Source organism: Phycodurus eques, chromosome 21 (genome assembly GCF_024500275.1).
Source record: "Phycodurus eques isolate BA_2022a chromosome 21, UOR_Pequ_1.1, whole genome shotgun sequence".
NCBI lineage: Eukaryota > Metazoa > Chordata > Actinopteri > Syngnathiformes > Syngnathidae > Phycodurus > Phycodurus eques.
The window spans coordinates 14,208,919-14,232,207 of record NC_084545.1 but is presented as its reverse complement, the minus strand read 5'-3'; the positions used below and the strand labels follow the sequence as shown (position 1 = coordinate 14,232,207).

The window sequence follows — 23,289 nt, the reverse complement described above, 5'->3', positions numbered from 1 at the left end:
TTAGATAAACCCATTGGCTGCATCATAAACATTTAATAGAAGTGGATATCCTGGCGAAGCAGATGGTGCTGACAGTGCAAGCGCGAGCATCGGCTTATGTCATGGCCAATAAATAACAGTACATAAAGGGAGAAAGTATTGCCATCCCACTGATGATGTGATATTCACCAGTTTCTTCATATTAAGCCAACTTGTTTGGCAGAAGTGTAAGAATACATTTTCACACATCTATCTGTCGATCTAAAACCCCAATTCCAATGATGTTGGGATGTTGTGTTAAACAAATAAAATCAGAATACAATGATTTGCAAATCATGTTCAACCTATATTTAATTGAATACACTACAAAGAAAAGATATTTAATGTTCAAACTGATATACTTTATATTGTTTTTAGCAAATAATCATTAACTTAGAATTTTATGGCTGCAACGCATTCCAACGAACCTGGGACAGGTGGGAAGAAGACTGAGAAAGTTGAGGAATGCTCATCAAACACCTGTTTGGAACATCCCACAGGTGAACAGGCTAATTGGGAACAGGTGGGTGCCATGATTGGGTAGAAAAGGAGCTTCCCTGATTTGCTCAGTCATTCGCTAGCAAAGATGGGGCGAGGTTCACCTCTTTGTGAACAAGTGCGTGAGAAAATAGTCCAACAGTGTGAGGACAATGTTCCTCAACGTACAATTGCAAGGAATTTAGGGATTTCATCATCTACGGTCCATATCATCATCAAAAGGTTCAGAGAAACCAACATGGAATGCCCGTGACCTTCGATCCCTCAGACGGCACTGCATTAAAAACCGACATCAATGCGTGAAGGATATCACCGCATGGGCTCTGGAACACTTCAGAAAACCAATGTCAGTAAATACAGTTCGGCACTACATCCGTAAGTGCAACTTGAAACTCTACTATGCAAAGCAAAAGCCATTTATCAACAACACCCAGAAACGCTGCCGGCTTCTCTGGGCCCGAGCTCATCTAAGATGGACTGATGCAAAGTGGAAAACTTTTCTGTGGTCCGACGAGTCCACATTTCAAATTGTTTTGGGAAATTGTGGATCTCGTTTCCTCTGGGCCAAAGAAGAAAAGAATAATCCGGACTGTTATGGACGCATAGTTCAAAAGCCAGCATCTGTGATGGTATGGGGCTGTGTTCGTCCCAATGGCATGGGTAACTTACACGTCTGTGAAGGCACCATTAATGCTGAAAAGTAAATACAGGTTTTGGAGCAACATATGCTGCCATCCAAGCAACGGCTTTTTCATGGACGCCCCTGCTTATTTCAGCAAGACAATGCCAAACCACATTCTGCACGTGTTACAACAGTGTGGCTTCGTAATAAAAGAGTGCAGGTACTAGACTGGCCTGCCTGCAGTCCAGACCCCGGACTGTTGAACATCTGAAGCTGTACATCAAGCAAGAATGGGAAAGAATTCCACCTCCAAAGCTTCAACAATTAGTGTCCTCAGTTCCCAAGCGTTTGTTAAAAGAAAAGGTGATGTAACACAGTGGTAAACATGACCCTGTCCTTCTACAGTTGAAGCATACACTTACAATATAAAATATAAATATCCATACATCCATTTTATATGCTGCTTATCCTCGCTAGGGTTGCGGGTATGCTGGAGCCTATCCCAGCTAACTGTGGGTGAAAGGCGGGGTACACCCTAAAATGGTTGCCAGCCGATCGCAGGGCACATATAGACAAACAACCATTGGCAGTCACACCTAGGGACAATTTAGGGTCTTCAATTGGCCCACCCTGCATGTTTTTTGGGATGTGGGAGGAAACCGGAGTACCCGGAGAAAACCCACACAGGCACGGAGAGAACATGCAAACTCCACACAGGCGAGGCCGGATTTTAACCCAGGTCCTCAGAAATGTGAGGCAGATTTGCTAACCAACCGGCCACCGTGCCGCAATATAAATGCATACAATATATATTTAAAAACAAGCATGCTTTTTTTCAACTCAATGTCTGACATGAAATCAGACTTAACTTTTCCTGTTTTAGGTCCGTTAGGATTACCAATTTCTATTTAGTAAATGCCAGAATAAAGAATGATTTTATTTTTTATATTTAAAAGTTATTTCTTTCAGTACATATAGTAAAAACCCCTTCAGGTCTAAATTGACGCAGCACTACAACAATCAACCACAATGGTAACTGTAGGACAATATTTAGAATGCATTACGCAGGCCCCACCCAAACTTCCCGAAGGTTGCTGCTCGGAAAAGAAGAAAATACAAACCAGATTTGTGCCCTCATTCAATGTGATTTGACTTGTTTGAATGTGAAGCGATGCATTTACATAAACCTTTGCTTCCACACCATCTGCAAACTGCATACAAATGTGAGCTTAGCATTTATTCATTTAAGTGTTCCGAGAGATGAATATTTCTTTTCATAATGAAAATATCACGTTACTTCAAGAAAGTTTGCTGAGGTGGAAGTAAACCAGGCCTCCTGCTTTGTAAACTTCAGACTAGTTTCTGCGCCCCTCGAGAAACATGTCATTCATTTTTAATGTTCTTCTGTTCTAGCTGCTGAGAAAAAAACTTTAAACCTGCACATTTTCTGTCAGGTTTTTTTTTTTTTTGCCTACTTCCAGGGGATATTCAGCAAAGTTTGTTATTGATTCTGATTGTCAATATTAATTGTGAGTGAACTCTGGTGAAATTGTTAACTGAATGCAAATGAACAGGCACTAATTGATCGAGGTTTATTTTATGTAGTCCTCGCATGTCGCAGAGTCCTATTCTTACTTGTCATGTGTCTACAAACATACTCCAAGCAGAAGTCGCATTAGATTACAGAGCTGTAACTCCTGTGTTATCAAGAAAAACATGTTCCTAAAATGCAAAAATAAAACAGAAATAGTCCCTCCCTCTTCTCAGAAAAACCCCAAATTCCCTTGTCTACCTTTTCACGACATTTTACATGCCTCTCCTCTGGGTAATTTGTCGTGCAAATATGCACCCTCCCTGTATAGCTGAAAGGCCCTTTCAGCTGTGGCACGCTGGAAATGCAATTACAGGCAGCAAACATCCCCATTGTTATCACTGGAGGGTGTGACGCTCATTCTCAGCCCTCTCTGCAGCGGGGGCTGCTATTGATCATTATCAGCACTGATGAGGGGATTACTAATGAAGCAATTTGAAAGCCATGTGCCCTCTATAAAGACTTTGCCCAAAATTTTATGAGCAGACTATGTTTGTGCCTGTAGGTATGGCTGTTTTTTCTACCATGTACAGTGCTGTGAAAAAGTAGTGGCCCCCTTCTCAAATTCTTATATTTTTTTGGCGTAGTTTCCCCAAGTTAAGATCCTCAAACAAATGTAAACAGTAGACAAATATAACCCAAGTAAACTTAAAATGCTGGTTTTAAATGGTGATTTCATTTATTAAGGAAAGAAAACTAATCAAACTTACCTGGCCCTGTGTGGAAAAAGTAATTACCCCTGATTACCTGATTTCGTGGGTTTTGTGAGCTGGAAGAAAAATGGACGTCCAAATAAAATAAATGCTTGAAATTGTTTAAAATTGTGGGCCCTGAAGCTATAATGTATAAAAGTTTCACTTTTCGAATGGAATTTTGGAAATAAACTTTTTCATGATATTCACTTTTTTTGGAAAGGGTCTGTAATTGAGGGGTGGGCTTGTAAAGAAAAGGAGGGACCTCACTGTCATCCTTTTATTGTGGTATGCTGCCCCTGGTGTTCATTCCGAATATTACTACTGTAACACCACTTGGCCTAATACAGTGGAAGGACTATTTCCCTGTTGATAGATCCCTTAACACCACTAGTTTAATATTTCTCCGCCTACACTTTGTGGTTCCGGATCTCTACTCACTCAATTATTAAGCAACTTCCCAAGTAGCTTTTTTTCTTTGTTTTGTGTCAATCCGTTCTAATACAACGCTTGTTTTGCAGCCTTTGAAGCAGGAAAGGCCGTTTTTACGCCCGTTTGATGTGTGCGCAAATGCCTGTGGACAAGCGATTGTCTTCATTGTTTTCTGCCATTGTTCTCTTTTGTTCTTTTTCCATTGCGTTTAAGGAGCCGCGTGAGTGTGACGTTTTCATTATCAACAACTTGTGTACTTTAATGCAATTCATGGATAGAGAAATAATGCAATTATCAAGCATTGCTTTTGATTAATAGTGCTCTGCTTATGCAAAGTCCTCTTGTATGATGATTGGTTTTTGCATAACTTTCTCAAGATGAGTCCTAATTCCAGCGTATATTTTTAAATAAATGACTGCAAACTTTTTTTAATAAAGCTGTAACATAAAATGTGGAACATTTTATTCTTTCCGGACTGCACTGTGCAGTTGCATCATCACTGACAGGTTATTAAGACACCTGGGAACTGTTTTCAATCGTGAAAAAAATGTTTCCTTTAAAACTTCTCGCACAATACAATTAAGGACATCATCTTTGGTTTTGGGAGAGGCCAAATGTCATCCTGTTCGACCAGGCTCGGTAGCAAACTCCAGTTAATCAGGAAAATTATGCTAGCCGTGCCCATCAAAGTCCATTGCGCTCACAAGACACCAAAGACATTACTAAAAGTCTTTAACTTCATTATGCATTGCAGGCAGTGCAGTTACCTCATGCACTGCCTTCGTTCTGCAACAAAGCATTAGTAATAAATTTTAACAAAACAAGCCTTCTCAAATATAACTTCACTACTTTCATCAGTTATTTTCTAAAAACAAAAATACACATTTTCAATATAGGCAACAATTACGTCGCAGAACACAAACTAGTTTAATAAGGAAATGTGCTCATCGTCGATGTCATGGATTGACGCAGGTTTCGACCAAAAATGTGCGTGGCTAAAATCTGGCTGAAAATTAAATATGCCAAGCCTAAAATTAATACTGAATTTGGTTTGGAGGGGAAGTTTTTCCGCAGACATCAATTTCAAGTCCAAAACAATGGAAGAAGTGCCTAGGTTCACAGTATGAGAGAGAGGTCCTTTAAGTCTGTTAAATATTCTCAATATTTATGATTGCAAATCTTTATTGGGCTGGTCAGCACCAAGATAGAACGAGCCATGGACTCTGTGGTTGTGATACGAAAATCAGGAAGAGACCTGAAATTCTTGCTGTTCCAGGACACAGATAGAGCAACTGGTTGTGTTGAATGTTTCAGGTCAAGTCATTCGGCACGGAAAAAAGAAAAAAACAAGGACAACCAGATAAGCTAACATTAAACCTATCTTCTACTACTACTCTCTCTTCTTTGCACAGTATTTCCCCGCAGTCTGGATGCCCCGTGGCACCATAACCCCTCTCACAGGTCAGTTTTGGTAATACGACTGTTGTGTGATCAAATTACAAATTTGCGTCACAGGGCCCTCAATAACATCAGCTTTTTCCATCCTCTGATTGGATGGTCAGTGCACACCTTTTACAGTCAAGTTTGAATTGCAAAACATGTAGTATCTGTAGCGATCTGCACACGAATATATTTTAGGTTTTTATGCCCAACAATATCTGTCAGAGGAGGAGGACTAGACTTGGTCTCAGACGTAGTTAAAAATACATTTTCAAGACGGTCTTTTCCAGATAAGATTGCATTTGCGACGTGATAGCGGTGGGATCAGGAGGTGGATTAAGTCGGAAGGTACCTAATGCGTGGCCCACCAGTGGTACTGCACTGAATCATCTGGACCACTAAACCTAAACACCATCTGATCCGAATATTTCAATTGACTCAATGGCAGAACTGTCAGATTAAAAATTGCTTCTGCATTATTTATTTGACATCTAATTTGGCGCATACAGCGAGGGCATGCGAGAGCAGTCCCCCGTGATAGAAAAGTAAATGAAAGTGATTGTCTTACATCTGCCTCCCGAGCTTTGCCCTTGTTCTATTAGACACAGTCCAACACATCCACTCTCAGGGCGCTTTTCTGCTCAACTTGCTCACGTCTAATGATGTGTGAACAAATGTAATGCTAAATGGAATGGTGACATGCAAAGTTATATTTCACCATTTATTGGCACGTTGAAGCACAGTCCCTGTTATTTTCGACAAAACATTATTTTGAAGAAGAAAATGTAACCATACAGTAGTCCTTCCTTGTCCTCAGGCAAGTATTGTTTCTGAGGTTTCTACTTTAACCACTTGAGGTCACTGTTGGACAGATCTGTCACTTCTGCCTTAATTAATGATGAATATATAGGATGTCCCGCAAGTCTCCTTACAATTCATACTTCCATCCATTTTCCATACCAGTTATCCTCACTAGGGTCACGGCAATGCTGGAGCCTATCCCAGCTGACTGGGCGAGAACAGGGCCAAACCCTGAACTGGTCGCCGATTCGACAAATTTATTCATCCATCGTCTTCCGCTTATCGGAGGTCAGGTCACAGGCTCAGTAGCTTTAGCAGGGAAGCCCATACATCTTGTTCTTTCCGTCTTGACCCACAGCTTGTGACCGTAGGTGAAATGCAGTGGCCTGACCTTCAAAAGGCTGTTAATGCTCAAAAACCCTACATTTTTGCTGAATTCAAACAATTCTCCAAGAGTGGGCCAAGATATCCTCACCGAGATGTGACTCATTGCCAGTTATAGAAAACGCTTGATTTCAGTTGTTGCTGCTGCTGAGGATTGCCCAACCGGTTAGGAGGTTTAGGGGGCCATTACTTTTTCCACACAAGGCCAGGTTAACTTTGAATAGTTTTTTTTTTCCCCTTGATAAATGAAATCATTTAAAAACAGCGTTTTAAGTTCACTTGGGTTATATTTATCTGATATTTACATTTGCTTGATGACCTGAAACATTAAAATGGAGAAACTGTGCAAAAATATAACAATTCGACAAGGAGAACAATACTTTTTCCACAGCACTGTACATTAATTCCATTTTGGTCATACTGTGTCTTCACATTACACTATTTGTCACTGTGTAATGGCTCTCTGTTTATACTTCTTCATTGTTGCAGAATAAACTAAGTGTATTGTCGTGTGTACGTCAGTCTTACGTGAAGCTGCATCAACTTGTTCCGATGTCTGTTGTCCAGATAACCGGGTTCTGCAGTTCGGGAAGCTGGTGAGCACCTCCAACACCTACGAGTCGACTTCCCCCGGACAACCCAGGAAGTGTGTGACAGTCAGCACAGATCAGCCGCTGCTTTGGAGCATGGGCATCCTCAGAGGACTGCAGTGAACCATGCATCCATTTTCTACAGCACTTGTCCTCGATTAGGGTTGCAGATGAACTGAAGCCTATCCCAGCTGACGTTGAACGAGAGGCGAGGTACACCCTTGACTGATTGGCAGCCAATAACAGGACCGCAATGTTGGGGAACAGTAACATCAATACCTTCATTTTATGCCCAACTATCTTTTTTTTTTTTGAGAGAGATTTTGTGACAAAGTAAAAGAGTGTCTTTTTTTAATTCATGTCTAGTTGTTGTTTTTAGTTGTGTTAATCTTGAGCTGACCAACTTTGTGGAAACCTCTCTTTGTTTTAATATAGCTGACTGCAACCCTCATACCCTTCTGTGGAAACAAGGTATTAACTCACCATCCATCATCTATACCGCTTGTCCTCATACGGTCACAGGCGAGGCGAGTAAACCCACAAACACAGGGAGAACATGCAAACTCCAGACAAGAGAGCCTGACCTGAGATTTCACAACTCTGATGCAGATGTGGTAACCACTACTCCAATGTGCTGCCTGAACGAATGATATTAATTTAACAATAGCCTCAGAAGCTTTGTGATTAGTTCTTTTGTGCTCCCCTTCCAACAGTTTTAAAGTAATTAGATTGAGAAATGCACTCCATCTTACCTAAATAATTAACTACACAAAAGGCAAAATATAAAGGCCTCGTAAAAATACACAGCCACTGCCGAGTATTCAGAAGAGCTTACACATTGAATTTAAAAGGAAAATCATTGGTTTGTTTTATTTACACAGTGAAAGAAATGTCAATAGCATGTAAAAGTGTCATCCCTTCAGTACCCCCCCATTAGAACTTTGCACGGCCGTCTTCTGGTCCTGGATGTTAAGGGAGTTTAACCACCACTGCAAGACAAAAATGAGAACAATGTTATTCTTTGCACATGCAGTTGGATGTGAGAGCTATTGCTAGTTTTTATTTGGTCTTAGCTTGAAAATGAGGCATTACCGGCTTTTATACTATGTGACAAAAATGGTAAACGGATTGCAAATAGAGGAAGTGCTGTCATGTTAGTTACATTTAGATAGTTTCTGATGACAACAGTGTGTAGCACAGTGATTCCCGACCACCGTGTCGAGGCACATTAGTGCACAAGAAATTATCAGTTTTCTTAATTGGTCCAAAATGATTGATTTACGACAAATATTGTATCTTTGTTCAACTATCTATTCCAGCAAAAAGAGGCTGCACAATTACATGGTCTTCCACTAGATGGCAGAAGGTACATAACATCCATTTTTTGTGACATTTTTGCTTGGTGGTGTTCCTTCCCTTGAGATGTTTTTTCTCATGTAAAATATGTGCTTTGCCTCAATAATGGTTGGTAATCACTGTGATTCACACTGTCGTCATCACCAGCTTTAATTGTATCTAACACCACAGTACTTGCTTTATTTGCAATCTGTTTACCATTTTTGTTACATAGTATAAAAGCCAGTCATGCCTAATTTGCCAGGCCAAACAAAAACTTATTATAGCATAATACAGTTTGTTTTCCTTCGTGCATTAGATGAGATTTAATCATGACAAATACTGAACGCCTTAAAGACTGATTTGTTGCAATAACTTACACAATGATGTTGTTGATGGGGATGTGGATCAGTTTAACAAAGAATCCAATAAATCCCATGATGGCGAACCCAATCGCTGTGGCCATTGCAATTTTCTGGAATTCTGTGAAGGTGAGCAGAAATATTCCCAATTAAATCCACCAGCGACACACGATCGGGTCGGGCAACAATCGAAAACTGTACAGACCTTTTCTATCGGGTTTAGTGCATCTCTTTACCAGCCTTATGGAGTCTTTGACGAACTGCCGACTGGGCTCAACAAACTGCATTACCTGGTCCATGTTAGCTGAAGATTGAGAGCATCGCAAGAAACAGTTAGTTAGCTACAAGCTAACTCACCGCGATGCAATGCTGACGTTGACTTTATCCTGACACTTCATTAAAAGAATAATAATAATAATACGTCAATTCCATCGCTTTGTATTTCAGTGGTTTGTAAACCTTTAGGAGAAAACCTATTGCGTTAAGCTAATTAACACGTATTGGCTTGTGTGGCATGATGAAGAAAAGCTATAATATGGACGTGAGATTAAAAAAAAATATATATATATATATATAAATTCCTAACATAAAACAGATGTTGTTGCTTTCACCTGCTTTTTGATGTAAAAATATTAGAGTTTCGGAGTTCATACCTTGTCCGAGGTCGTGTTTGTTGAGAAGAGGAGTGAAGCCACGTCGCTCGGTTGATATGCGACAAGACTGACGTGTACTTTACACACGCATGCGCAACGATGCTTTCTTGTCCAGTGTGACTTTTGGTTCACACTGACACCTAGCGGCTGGGAGAAGTTTCTAGGAACACGAGTTTGATCTGTCTTGGTCCAAAGAAAAACACTTCTTAATGCATGTGAATAAATTATTCTTCTTTTGAGCATTATTTTCTTCTTCCTGAATATTATTTTTGATTATGTTTTCTGCACCGGTTGTGTGGTGTTCGTAGCCTTCAAGGGCGTTTCTAGGATCAGTGGTTTAGGGGTGCTCTCACTGTTTTGTACATTTTCAACGCAATTTCTATAAAACAGAAGCATGACACTTTTTGAGGTCTGTGACTAAACAATCAAATCTTATAGATCTCGAGACACAGCAAAATAGGAGAGATTGGATTTATAAATCCAACATATTGTAACCCTACTAAAATGACGCATTTTGATCAGCAGCATCTCTTTAACATATGATGTATTTTTGTTGTTAAACTATTACATTTTTACCAAGTACTGTATCATTATGCACTTTTCCAGCTCGTTTAAAAAGAAAATACTGTACAGTAAAAACATTTTTTTTTTAATCTATATAATCAGAATAATACTGGTAATAAAAATCCCAAATTTTCAGTGTTGGGATTAATATTTATTTATCCTCTACTGTAATTGTAATCCAAATTTGGTTTCTTTTAAATCATTTCTGGTCCACAGCTGTGAAAGCTCAGTTCGCCTGGACCACATTCCACAGGTGTTAATAAACTCTCATGTGATTTAGATTAGAACTTTTTTTTTTCCTCCACCCATTGTTCACCCAAGTGAATGCGCAACGCAGTGATACATTTAAGTGTGTGCGTTGCAGTCTACATTACGCTGTTTGAAAAAAAAAAAAAAATAATAGACACCAAATATAGAATACTTCTGATCCTTTATAAAATAAATTGGTGGTAATCCCTACAGTACGTGTAGATTAATGCCCCTAGCAAAATAGTGCTTTATGAATGATGCCTTTTCCCACTTAACATGATACAAAGTCCTTCCTAGCATTGTAATGTATCCATTATTCACTGCCAAGTGATGCCAAGCATGCTACAGCTGCTCTCCCACAGCTCCTGGGCCAAATCATCATCTGAGGCACTTCTGGAGCATCTTGCTGGGGCGCAGTCGCTGAAACCACAAGGAAATGCCCGTTACTTAGAATCAGATCTTGTCTGTCTGCAGGTACCAGTGAGGGGTAAGAAGATATGCTGCCACTATAGGCTGGATGAAATGTACCTGAAGTAGGCTCCGCTCTGGCTCTCCAGGCCAGGCTGCACAGCACAATAGATGGTGGTCTGAGCCCCCTCCACCGTTGTCTTTGTGAAGATTCTGAAGATCTTCACAGCCACCTGGATACATTGATGCTGGTGCCTCCACAGGTCCGACTGCACTACACCGGGGTGTAGAGAGAACACGCTTACCCCTGTTCCTGCAACATGCGCAACAAAGTAAAGAAAACGCATTACCAAGTATGTTTGATATTTGCTTGATAATGCGTTTTCTTTACTTTTTTACTTTAAATGTACATTTTCTGTGCAAATGGACAGGATATTTCAGTTTGAGGGAGGCAGGTGCTGATGCTGAGGAGGAGGTCTCATGATAGCAGATAAAAGCAACCTTGGAAGGAGAATGTCTTTTGTTACAGGTAGTTTATTATCATGTAGGGCTGCGACCAACGATTGCTTTCATAATCGATGAATCTTTTTTGATTATTCGATTAATCGGATTTCAAAATATTTGTTTGTTATTCTTGAATCAAATCAGTGATACATAATTCATGTTTTTATAAGAATGGAGACAGTTGCAAGGCTCAAAATTTTACCAAGAATATTTGTTTCAAAACAATCTGATTACACTTAAAGACTTTAAAAAAAAAACTAAAAAGTAACTTGTTTTTAAACAATTTGCAACCATTTGAAGCTAATATTGACTGAAAATAAGCAGTTTCCTCAGTCATGCATGTACTTACTCTGTTGTCACACCCTCACCTTTTAACTTTTTGGCAAGGGCTCGTGCAAAGAGGACATTGGCCAGTTTGCTCTGCCCGTAGGCCTTCATGGTGTCATAGCCGTTCTCACTATTCAGGTCATCCAATCGAAGGCTAGTCCAGGTGTGAGCCACCGATGCCACCACAACGATGCGGGCCGGAGCTGAAACTTTGATCAGGTCCAGCAGCAGGTACGTCAACAGGAAGTGACCTGTTAATTCAGTTCGAAATATGTATTTCTTCATCGAAAACTGTATCACAGAACTGACAAACCCTTACTCATCAAGTATTGTATGCAAGTACTGCCTTTACAAAAATAGACAAGGGCAAAATATGAGAAACATCTCATCAAGCTGATGCAAAATTGCCATTTTTTTCCAGTTCCACAAAAACATTTTTAGGTCCCTGAATGCTGGGAAACCATCCACACACACACACACACACACACACACACACACACACAGCAAGGGACACTGTTCAACTCAGAAATGGTAAATAATTTTTTTTTTTTAAACTACCATTTTGGGAGGTTTGTTTTTCATCTGTTTCGTCAGGGCCACGGTTTTCACAAAATCTCACTTTTTTAAAGTAGCTATAAAAATACTTTTAGGTCCTGGAGCGGCAGTTAACTCTTCACAAACATGCACGCGCACACACTCACACACACACTAGGTGGCCTGGCTCAAGCCAATTGGCAGAAAAGTCACTTTTGGGGTTTTTTTTGGAGGGGGATTCTTGGCCCTTTTAACAGGGCCGTGTACGTGTACATTGACATGCCAGAATATACGCTGATAGTTGCACGCAATAGAAGCCAGACCTCAAGGTCTGTATATTTTTGTCAAGAGCTATCCTTGTAGTTCCTCTTTTGGAGCTTGGGTGGCTTTGCGGCCCTCTTTCTCTCTCTCTCTCTCTCTCTCTATATATATCTCTCTCTCCCTTCCCTGTAATCAGTACCACCTTGGCCGCGCACCTGTTTTCAATCAGTTGTCATCATCTCTGCCTGCATAAAAGCCTCCCAGATCCTGGAAATCCTCGCCAGGGTATTAATGTTCCACCATGGTACACCGGCCCTGCACATTCACGTAAGCTACCCCTTATTGGTATTATTCTGACTCCCATGTTCTTCATCGTCCTCAGTGTTCCTTCCGTGTTCCCCGCCTTGCAGACTACTTCCACCATGCCGCCAAGGCAGTCCATCTGCTCACGCCACCACCTGCCGCACGTTCCCAGTCTTGACGACCTGCCACGACGCCTCAGAAATCCACTTCCTTTTCAATAAATTATTCACCACTATCTTCTCAGCCTCTGCTTGCTACTGGGTCCAGTGAAAACGGATACCTTCGTATCGTGACAGAATACTCTGGCCAGCATGGACCCAGCAAATCCGGAGGTGCTAAAACAAGCACTCACCCTCCAAGGCGCCCATACACGAAGACAGGACAAAGCTCTCCAGGAATCTATAACCACTCTCTCACAAGTTTCCCTCCTTTCTGCCAAATTGCAGCCCGACCACCCTCCCATAAGTACTCCTTCCGAGCCCGCGGCCTCCGATCCATCCCGCCTACCATACAAACAACCTCATGTTCCTCCACCCGAGCCCTACTCTGGGGACCAAGGTGCATGCAGTCAATTCCTCCTCAATTGCTCCCTCGTATTGAACCTACAACCGTTAAGCTACCCCACCGAACAATCCAAAGTAGCATGCGTAACTAACCTCCTATGCGGAAAAGCAGCAAAATGGGCTACCGTGTTATGGCACAACTCCTCCCCGATACTCTCGTCATTCACCTCCTTCTCTGCGGTAAGGTTGCTTGAAGACTCTAACTTGCCCGTAAGTGTGAATTGTTGTTTGTTTGTTTGCCTGAGTACAAGCTGGGTCAGATGGTTGGGCTTTCCCATGACTTCTCAGTCCAAACCGAATCCCGTGAACTCACTCTGCGCTTTAGTGGTCCCTTCTCGATCACCAAAATCATCAATCCCACATCTGTTCAGCTAAAACGTCCACAATCTCTCAGAATTCATCCAACGTTCCATGTGTCACTTCTCGAGCCTGTCTCCACCTGTGCTTTTCTACCGCTTATCCGAGGTCGGGTCGCGGGGGCAGTAGCTTTAGCAGGGACGACTAGACATCCCTCTCCCCAGCCACTTCGTCCAGCTCTCCGGGGGATCCCGAGGCGTTCCCAGGCCAGCCGAAAGACATAGTCTCTCCAGCGTGTCTTGGGTCGTTCCCGGTGGGACGTGCCCGGAACACCTCACCAGGGAGGTGCCCGGGAAGCATCCGAACCATATGACCCAGCCACCTCATCTGGCTCCTCTCAATATGGAGGAGAAGCGGCTCTACTCTGAGATCCTCCCGGATGACCGAGCTTCTCACCCCATCTCTAAGGGAGAGCCCGGACACCCTGCAGAGGAAACTAATTTCAGCCGCTTGTATCCGGGATCTTGTTCAGCTCGTGACCATAGGTGAGGGTAGGAACGTAGATCGACCGGTAAATCGAGAGCTTTCGGCTTAGCTCCTTCTTTACCGTAACGGACCGATACAAAGTCCGCATGACTGCAGACGCTGCATCGATCCGCCTGTCGATCTCCCATTCCAGACCCCAAGATACTTGAACTCCTCCACATGGGGCAGGATCTCATCCCTGACCTGGAGAGGGCACGCCACCCTTTTCCGACTGAAGACCATGGTCTCAGATTTGGAGGGGCTGATTCTCATCCCAGCCGCTTCACACTCTGCTGTGAACTGCTCCAGTGAGAGTTGGAGATCACGGCTTGATGAAGCCAACAGAACCACATCTGCAAAAAGCAGAGATTCAATACTGAGGCCACCAAATCGGACCCCCTCTACGCCTCGGTTGCGCCTAGAAATTCTGTCCATAAAACTTATGAACAGAAAGGGCAGCCTTGGTGGATTCCAACCATCACCGGAAACTACTTACTGCCGGCTATGCGGACCAAACTCTGACTGCGGTCGTACAGGGACCGAACAGCCCGTTACCTTCATGTCCTGACAATTTTCTCTCTATACCATTGTTCTTGATTTCCTATCCCATTGTTTCCAATGGAAGTGCATGCAGCCAAGGGAAGTTCCTGGTTCTACATGTGCTATATATACTGTTTAATGCTCTCACATTCCAAAAACATGCTTCTTAGGTTAAGTGAAGACACTAAATTGTCCATAGGTGTGAATGTGAGCGCGAATTGTTGTTTGCCTGTATGTGCCCTGCAATTAACTAGCAAACAGAAGCCAGGGTACTCGGCCTCTTGTCCAAAGTCAACTGGGATTGGCTCCAGCGTTGTACCGATATAGAAAATGGATGGATGGGCGTGTGTGCGTGGGCTGCCTTGTGAAGCTGAGCTTGTTCTAGCTTCCACCAGCTTGGGTTCAAAATACCAACTGAGCACATGATCACGTTGGAGGGGGTGCCATGGTACACTATATGATGTATGGTTAGTTTATGTGCGCAAACACAACAACTATCATCCTTGTCATGAGTTCATTATGTATTCACAATCATTAAATTACTTAAAATGGTTTCCTGTTACCAGACAGCAACCTTAAATAAATAGCAAAAATGGGACAAAATATCACTGTAGAGTTTCTGCACCTTCTGTCTTGTCTACTTCTTGACAAATTCGCTGACTCACCCAAATGGTTGACTCCAAATTGCATTTCAAAGCCATCTGTGGTCTTGGAGTACGGACACATCATAATGCCTGCGTTGTTTATCAAAATATTGACTTGCTTCTCCTCTAAAAATAAACACACAAGCAGAGGAAGATGAAAAGTGAGTGATGAAAGTTTCATATACATTTATTTGAATTCTCTGGCAATCACAAAAAGCTCCCTTTTTAGTAATCATTCTGTGTGATGTTTACAAAAATAGTATAGCATGCTTTATAATAGGTGGGCCAAAAATAGGTAATAGGAAAGAAGGAAGGAAAGGAAAGGAATGGTCAACACACACAAACCCACACTGAGACAGGCTCTCTAATATTGCTCAAAAATTGTCCGGTAAATTTATGTAAATCTCCCTTGGTGAAATAATCTTTCCATCTAACAGGTGTGGCATGCCAATTAAACAGCACGATTATTGCCCAGGGCTGCCCACAATAAAAGGCCATTGTAAAATGTGCAGTTCTACTGTGTTGGAAGGTTCCGGTGAGGTCAGAAAAGCAGTCAGTATCTGGTGTGACCACCATTTGCCTTACGGAGTGCAACACACCCCCTTCGCATAGAGTTGATTAGGTTGTTGATGGAACCACCACTAAACATTTTCAAAAGGTTGGAAAATGTGTTCGGGGATGCTGCAATAGGCTACAGCACAGTCAAAAAGTGGCAAAGGCAATGAACAAGACTCCGTTTTGAGTGACTTCTGTGACAAGCAAAGGAGCTTGTGAAGTCATCAGTTCCTTTGGCTGGACAACCATATCCGATCCCCCATACTCACCTGATCTGGCACCATCAGATTATCACCTTTTTGGACTTTTAAAAGAACGAGTTAGGGGTCAGCACTTCTTTGATGACAAACAAGCAAACTGTAAAAACAGTGAGTTTTACGAGGCTGGCATGCATACAGCGGCTGAAATAAGCATTTAAAACGTCACCATTTTTCTCACTAAATATGCTTCCAAAGGTGCTATTGACGTGAACATTTCACCAGATGTTGGGAACAACCCAAGTAATCCATACATACAAAGAAAGTAGAATAAATAAGATCAGAAATTAAGTTGTGTGTAAAAATGTGAAATGACACAGGGAAAAAGTATTGAACACATGAGGAAAGGGTGGTGCAAAAAGGCACTGGACACCTAAAATCCATCGCAAAGTAATTGTTGCAAAACATAATGAAGGCATTGGTTACAGGTGCATAGCTAGGCTTCTGAATGTTCCAGTGAGCACGGTTGGGGCCATATTACGTAAGTGGAAAGTCAATCATACCACCGTAAATTTGCATCGGTGCTCCTTGCAAGATTTCTGACCGAGGAGTGCAAAGAATAATCAGAAGAGTTGTCCAAGAGCCAAGGACCACCTGTGGAGGGCTTCAAAAAGACCTGGAATTAGCATGTACTGTTGTCCAAAAGAAAACAGCGAGCAATGTACTCCGCCGCCATGGCCTGTATGCACGCTCACCATGCAAGACCCCATTGCTGGAAAAAAAATACATGTCAAAGCTCGTTTAAAGTTTGCTGAACAACATTTGGACAAGAAAGTTCAATACTGAGAGAATATAGTCTGGTCGGATGAGAGCAAAATTTAACTGTTTGAATGCCATAATGCACACCACCTTTGGAGGAGAAATGGCACTGCACATCACCCTAAAAACACCATACCAACAGTGAAGTTCGGCGGTGGGAACATGATGGTGTGGGGCTGTGTTTCAGCAAATGCTACTGGTAAATTTCACATTATTGAAGGAAGGATGAATGGGCAAATGTACCGAGACATTCTTGACAAAAACTCTGCTGCCATCAACAAGGATGATGAAAATGAAACGAGGGTGGACATTTCAGCAGGATAATGATCCAAAACATACTGTCAAGGAAACTCTCAATTGGTTTCAAAGAAAAACAAATAAAGCTGCTCGAATGGCCCAGCCAATCACCTGTCTTGAATCCAATCGAAAATCTATGGAAAGAACTGAAACCCAAGGTCCATAAAAGAAGCCCACGGAACATTCAGGATTGGAAGACTGCTTGTGTGGAGGAAAGGGCCAAAATCACACCAGAGCAATGCATGTGACTAGTTTCTCCATACAGGATGTGTCTTGAAGCTGCCATTGCAAACAAAGGCTATTGTAGAAAGTATTAAATAAATACCAGTTGGCGTGTTCAATACTTTTTCCCTTATTTCTTTCCCTTTCCATTTCACATTATGACACACAACCTAATTTCAGACCTAATTTGTTCAACTTTCTTTGTATGCATGATTACTTGGGTTGTTCCCAACATCTGGTAAAATGTTCATGTCAGAAGCACCCTTCGAAATAAATCTAATGCAATAAATGGGGACGTGTTAAATACTTATTTCAGCCGCTGTATGCCCTTGTTCATCGATGGACAGTCGGTGTTGCGGTAAAGGGAGATTATATTGAAAAGTAGAAAGGAAATCCCCATGTTTTGGCCTTTATTTCTATGCAAATATTGTCTTTCTATTGCAATAAATAAAGCTAGAGGAAAATTGGGCTCTACTTTTTGACTGCCGCTCACACAAAATACCTCATTCCTTTTGCTGAGGACACAGATGTAAGATCCAAGATCTTAGCTTTGGATCTTCTTTCTGTCAGCCAACATTCAAAGATTCAAACAACAATGATGGAATGATGAACACAAATGCAATTACTTGAAAGTGAAGAATGTGTACCTTTTAGCCTTCATGTACATTGTCTTGAGAATCAGGACTTTTGTTTTGTGACTTTATATCCTAAAGCTCCTGTCTCCAAAGTCTCAGAAACAATCATCTAGGAACTTTTAGCTTGATTCTATTGGACATAATCTGAAATAAGTTTTCACAAAAGCTTTGCCATGTTGCAGCAGCTGTCTGGGTGGCTGGTCTCAGACGACCTTGGAGGTTAAGATGATGGACGTGGCATCAACGATACAATGGTATCAGTTTTAACTGGACCCAGAAGCAAGCGGAGGCTGAAGAAGTTTGTGGAGAATGGTTTATTGAAAAGGAATTTGGAGTTGGACCGTTGAAGCGTAATGGCGGCTCGTCGAGACGGGAATGTGCGGGAGGCGACGGTGTGAGCAGGTGGACGGCTTGGCGGCGTGTTTAAGAGGTCAGCAAGGCGGGGAACACGGAAGGAGCACTGAGGACGAGGAAGAACATGGAGATCCGAATAATGCCAACAAGGCGTAGCTTACGTGCGAGTACAGAGCCGGTGTTCCGCGGGTGAACGTTAATACTCTGGCGTGGGATTCCCGGTTCTGGCAGGCTTAAATGTAGACAGTGATGACGGCTTGATAGGGAACAGGTGCGCAAGTGAGTGGGTGGAGGTGACTGGGGAGCGAGAGAGAAGGGGGGGAAGGCGATGCACAAAGTGCCACCCAAGTTCTAAATAAGGAACAGCAGGTGAGAGAATCTGACACGTGGAACTCCTTGGCTGGTGTGGTAACACAAATTCTACAGTCAGTGAGGTCAGTTTAACATAAAGTAGTACTGTTAAATTCTCTGAAACGCCTTTGGAGACGTCTCATGGTAGAGAGAGGAACATTCAGTTCACGGTCAACGGCTCTGGTGGACATTACTGCAGTCAGCATGCCAATTGCAAAATCCCTCCAATTAGCGACATTCGTGGCATTGTGCTATGACTGCACATTTTAGAAAGGCCTTTTACTGTGGCCAGCCTAAGGCACAACTGTGCAAAAATTATGCTGTCTCATCAGCATTTTGATATGCCACACCTGAGAGGTGGACGGATTATCCCAGCAAAAGAGAAGTGCTCACTTTCACAGATTTAGTCATGTTTTCAAACAATATTTGAAAGAAATAAGCCTTTTGTGTACATAGAAAAGTGTGCGATCTTTGAGTTGAGTTCATTCAAAACAAAAATGTTACATTTATATTTTTGTTCGGTGCATAAATGTCACAGAAAGCCATCACAACGGACCTTTATTGATGAGCTCAGCAAAGGCTCGAATGGATCTGCAGTCAGAAAGATCCAGTTTCCTGACAACCACATTCGCATTACCAGTGTCTTCCAAAATCTCCGATCTCGCCTCCTCTGCTCTTTCCAGGTCCCTGCATGCCATGATGATGCGGGCACCTAAAAAAAAAAGAGAAAAGAAAAAAAATGATGATCATTTTCGAATCGCATAATGCAACTTGTTTTATGTGACAGTTAAGAATGTTGTACGGATTCCAACTCACAGTGCAGAAAGCATTAGTTTTATTTTATTCTATACTCGGAATACTTTTCAACATCCCATGCAGGTTTTGAACTCAGCACAAAACCCACTTCATTGTCATTCATGTGGAACACAAATGATAGTGCCTTCCCAATAATGAGCTGTTTTGAGAACACATGCACAGTACACCATACTCTGCACACACACACACACACACACACAAACACACACAGACATGATAGCGGCAGTGCCCAGCAATTATGGACGAGGAGAGTGATTAGTCAGTGACTGTCTTTGTTTTTCTCCTGCCGTTCCCATGAGGGAAAATTCAGTTGCTCCCACATTGGCCAAGTTCACTTCATTAAAATAAAGCAGACAACAAGCTGTTGTCAGTGTGCTAAATGCACCAAAGACTCAATATTCAAAGACTAATGAGTCAGCGTGATTTTCCTGTTGCATTTTAAGAGGGAGATCCACAAAAAAAGGATGCTGATATGTACCTCACAGGCAAATCGTTTTTTTGTTTAGTTTGTTTGTTTCTTTTTTTACTCCTGTTTAAAGGATACTTAGAAGAAATAATCAATATAAAACAACTGTAATGTCATTTACATCCAAATATTTAGATGAGAAAGCAATCATCCTTGGGTGACAGGCCTTCATTGCAAATCAAACCTGTTTTGTCATCACTGTGTTGCATAATCCTGTTGCGTGATACGTTGTTGTTAATCATGCATCAAGTAAATGTAACCAAAACACTGCATGGAACTTTTTTTTGTATGTGAAAACAAACATGAACATGAATAAATGAACAGTGGTTGTTCAGAAAACAAGGGGCCACAAGGTTTACTCAGCCTTTCAAGATGGGTGAACACAATTTTTAGACCTCGCTCTAGCCAAACATTTCTTGAAATAAACCACAACAATACTGAGATTTTTTTTTTTTTAGTAGTAAAGAAAAGAGGATTGCTGTTAGTAAATACCTGGAGTCAGTCTCTTTAAAAACCAAAGACCAAGTCCAAAACCTTGGTGTACTGATAAATTCCGACCTGACTTTCAACCGTCATATCAAATCAATTACTAAAACTGCCTCCTACCATCTGAAGAACATATCCAGAGTGAAGGCTCGCATGTCCCAAGCAGATCAGGAGAAGCTCATGCATGCTTTTATCTCAGGTAGACTTGACTATTTGAATGGTCTTCTGACTGGACTCCCCAAAAAGCATGAAACAGCTGCAGCTCATTCAGAATGGTTTAGGTCCTGAATACATGAAAGAAATGCTAATGGGATATATAAACCCAGTTACGCTCTGAGTTCGACACTCAGGTCAAATAGTGGAGCACAGAGTCCAAAGCAAACATGGTGAAGCAGCATTTAGCTATTATGCTGCACACAAGTGGAATACGTTGCCAACAGAAGTGACGTCAGCCCCAAGTGTGAATGTTTTTAAGTCCAGGTTAGAAACTCTTCTTTTTTTCTCATGCTTTTTAGAGCATTTCCACTTTTAAATGATATTTCTGGCACTGTACAATGTTTTAATTGTACTCTTATTTTTTTCCTCTTTTGTTTTAAACGCTTACAAGCTTTTTTTTTCTTTTAAATGCGTTGAATCATGTAACGCACACTGAGTTACCTTGTGTATAAAATGTGCTATATAAATAATTTTGCTTTGCTTAGTGTGCGTGCATGCGCATGCGTGGTGCATTCTCCCATCTTTCTTTTGTTTCCTGTCGGGCTCCGAAGGGAGCAGCCCCTCACAATGCTCCCTCTGTCCCCCTTTTTTGATCTGTCTTCCGTCACTTGACTGGTTGGAGTGTTAAGCCGCATGCTCATCGGCTCACATTCTCTTATGGTGAAAAAGGACCAAAAGGATAAATACTGCATACATGTTGAAGAAAACCAGTTGACCCAGGGGGAAGGATTAAACTTGATTATTTGGTGGAGGTCTGAGCATGGGGGTCATGCTTTTTAGCTTAAACTCTGTTTATGTTTTGGAACTCTTGATACATACCGGAATGTAAAAGTCACAAGTGGAAGGTTTGGGGGAATTTAGTATGGGGGGAAAAAAAACAGGCAGATGAACAGGAGCAGCAAAGGTAAACAGTCGAAATAATTGTTGGAGTAGTTGCGATAGGTATACCAAAGGTATCAAACTAATTTTCACCACGGACCACATCGCAGTTATGACTTCCGTTATGACTGTGAACCCATATTACCTTATTACCCCATGTATGTGTCTATATATACATATATATATATATATATATATATATACAACAAATTGATTGATACCTAGTTTTGAAATCAGAAGCTTTGTACGTTTACGATTTTCCAACTATTATTTTTAAAAAAAATAAAAAGGGGGATTGGCAACAAAAAATGCTTTCAATTTCTCAACGTTATTTTAGTTTTGATATTTTCGCAAGAAAGATGAAGTCAACGCACATGATTTGCTTTCCTCAGGCCACGATGTGGCGGGCTGGATCTGGCCCCCCTGCCACCAGTTTGAGAACTGTGAGGGCTATATGTAGCATTAATTGGAGTGGTGGTAGCAGTGTTGTATCTGCAGCAAGAATACAAGTCGTAGCAATAGTAGTGGTAGTGGGAGGAACAGTCAGAGCAGTAAAGGGATGATTCTAGGATGAAAAGGTTTCTGGGTGCTGAGCTCCCGGCCAGGCAAAAATACATTTCGCTTTACATTTGAACATTTTGAGACAACAGATTGGAGAAGACAGGAGACAAGCCAGGCACAACGAACAAGGAGCGAACGGATGTGCGAGCAATGGGGGAAACGCACCATCCAAAAATCGATCTCAATCAAATCGTGGAGCAGAACCCGAAGAAAAACAAAGCCAAAGGGAAACCTAACAAGTAGGAGTAACAATGCGGTGATAGAAGTTCTCGTACCTCTTGCTGCCAGATCCCTCGCCGTTTCCTTGCCTATGCCGGTGTTGGCTCCAGTGATGATGGCTGTTTTGCTGTCCAGCCTCTCCTCAGATGACCAGCGGTGACAGCACACAGCCCTGAACCGCAAACAAGCAAAAACGTCCAATGATACCACTGAGAAATATACATTTACAAAGTATATCTGGAAATATGATCCCCCAAAATTATTATTGTAGTGTATATTATAATCCCCCCCAAAAATGCATGTTTTATACTAAATTTGACAATAATGAAATAAGTGACCTGATTATTGGGTTAAGTTACTTTCTTTGCCTCGCAGAAACTCAGCTCAAAGCAGTGCGATGCATCCTACATAATGCATGAGAATAATGATGCACTTTGCAAAAGCAAACAGTCACTTTCAAGTCTTGGCACATCAGCCGGCGTCAATCACCTTACAAATGTCAACATTCTTTTTGGTTTTCGCTTCTGCTTTTGTATGTGCACTCGCCTTGTTGTCAACGTGTCGTCCTACCTGCAGCTCATCTTTGCTTCACGGCTACAAATTCCCACCTCACCAATGAACAATCGGTCTCTTCGCGGTTTGCATCATCGCCGTCGTCATCATAGTCGCTCCCAGTAGCCGCGCCCACCTTGTGCGCGCATCATCAGCGCTGAGCCAATCAGGAGCGAGCTCAGATGGCACATAAATAATTAGCAAATTCCAGATTGTGAAGCGGACGCTCCACCCACAGTCGCCGTGCACGCCAACCCCCGTTGGTCGCATCCTGCTGCCAGGCGCATTGGAGGGGTGAATCACCCCCCCCCCCCCCCCCCCCCGGAAAAAAAGGATATTAATCCATATCGTGCATTCAAATGAGACTATACGCGATTGAACGCTTACAGTCAGCAGTTTGAACTCAAATGATGTTTAGAAACACGTCAATGCGATTGGACAGCCTGTTGCAGTACTGCTTTCTGCTCGCTTGAGGTCCTCCTCGGCCAAACAAACCCTGGATGGATGGATGGATGGATGGATGGATG

General features: G+C 42.0%; 3 protein-coding genes across 13 annotated transcripts in view; 1 reads left to right on the top strand and 2 right to left on the bottom strand.

Annotated features, from left to right (window-relative positions):
* The window catches only part of tpk1 (thiamin pyrophosphokinase 1), a 65,946-nt gene extending 46,693 nt beyond the window's left edge, over positions 1–19,253 (top strand). For 6 of the 10 annotated variants that reach the window (XR_009767429.1, XR_009767434.1, XR_009767431.1 and 3 more), the window contains 5 exons: positions 7,046–7,539; positions 10,706–10,902; positions 11,609–11,701; positions 12,462–12,592; positions 12,676–13,022. Coding sequence is in view for 1 of the 10 variants with exons in the window: in XM_061667071.1 (XP_061523055.1) it covers positions 7,046–7,191 (146 nt within the window). In the remaining 9 variants the exon portion in view is untranslated. Of the gene's footprint in view, positions 1–7,045; positions 10,044–10,705; positions 10,903–11,608; positions 11,702–12,461; positions 12,593–12,675; positions 13,023–19,105 lie in introns of those variants that run through there. The other 4 variants (XR_009767427.1, XR_009767430.1, XR_009767426.1 and 1 more) reach the window with 4 other exon arrangements.
* On the bottom strand, positions 7,912–9,516 carry sec61g (SEC61 translocon subunit gamma). Its single transcript, XM_061667073.1, has 4 exons — positions 9,419–9,516; positions 8,971–9,069; positions 8,784–8,886; positions 7,912–8,057 (listed from the first exon to the last, which is right to left on the bottom strand). The coding sequence occupies exons 2-4, from the start codon at positions 9,062–9,064 to the stop codon at positions 8,048–8,050; spliced, it is 207 nt and encodes a 68-aa protein (XP_061523057.1). The 5' UTR covers positions 9,065–9,069; positions 9,419–9,516; the 3' UTR covers positions 7,912–8,047.
* Positions 10,233–22,833, bottom strand: zgc:112332 (uncharacterized protein LOC553712 homolog). 2 transcript variants are annotated; one of them, XM_061667069.1, is made up of 7 exons: positions 22,781–22,833; positions 22,267–22,382; positions 19,124–19,279; positions 15,159–15,263; positions 11,512–11,721; positions 10,760–10,952; positions 10,233–10,651 (listed from the first exon to the last, which is right to left on the bottom strand). In XM_061667069.1, the coding sequence occupies exons 1-7, from the start codon at positions 22,789–22,791 to the stop codon at positions 10,549–10,551; spliced, it is 894 nt and encodes a 297-aa protein (XP_061523053.1). In that variant the 5' UTR covers positions 22,792–22,833; the 3' UTR covers positions 10,233–10,548. The 2 variants fall into 2 exon arrangements, with proteins under 2 accessions (XP_061523053.1, XP_061523054.1); XM_061667070.1 differs by having other exon boundaries at positions 10,760–10,913.
* Between the last annotated feature and the right edge of the window lie 456 nt (positions 22,834–23,289).

Coding starts and splice junctions, on each gene's coding strand:
- sec61g (XM_061667073.1), bottom strand. CDS start 9,064: ATGGACCAGGTAATGCAGTTTGTTGAGCCCAGTCGGCAGTTCGTCAAA. Junction 8,887..8,970: donor CACTAAACCCGATAGAAAAG/GTCTGTACAGTT, acceptor TCACCTTCACAG/AATTCCAGAAAATTGCAATG.
- zgc:112332 (XM_061667069.1), bottom strand. Junction 11,722..15,158: donor ATTTGGAGTCAACCATTTGG/GTGAGTCAGCGA, acceptor CTGAATTAACAG/GTCACTTCCTGTTGACGTAC. Junction 10,652..10,759: donor CAGAGCGGAGCCTACTTCAG/GTACATTTCATC, acceptor TTGTGGTTTCAG/CGACTGCGCCCCAGCAAGAT.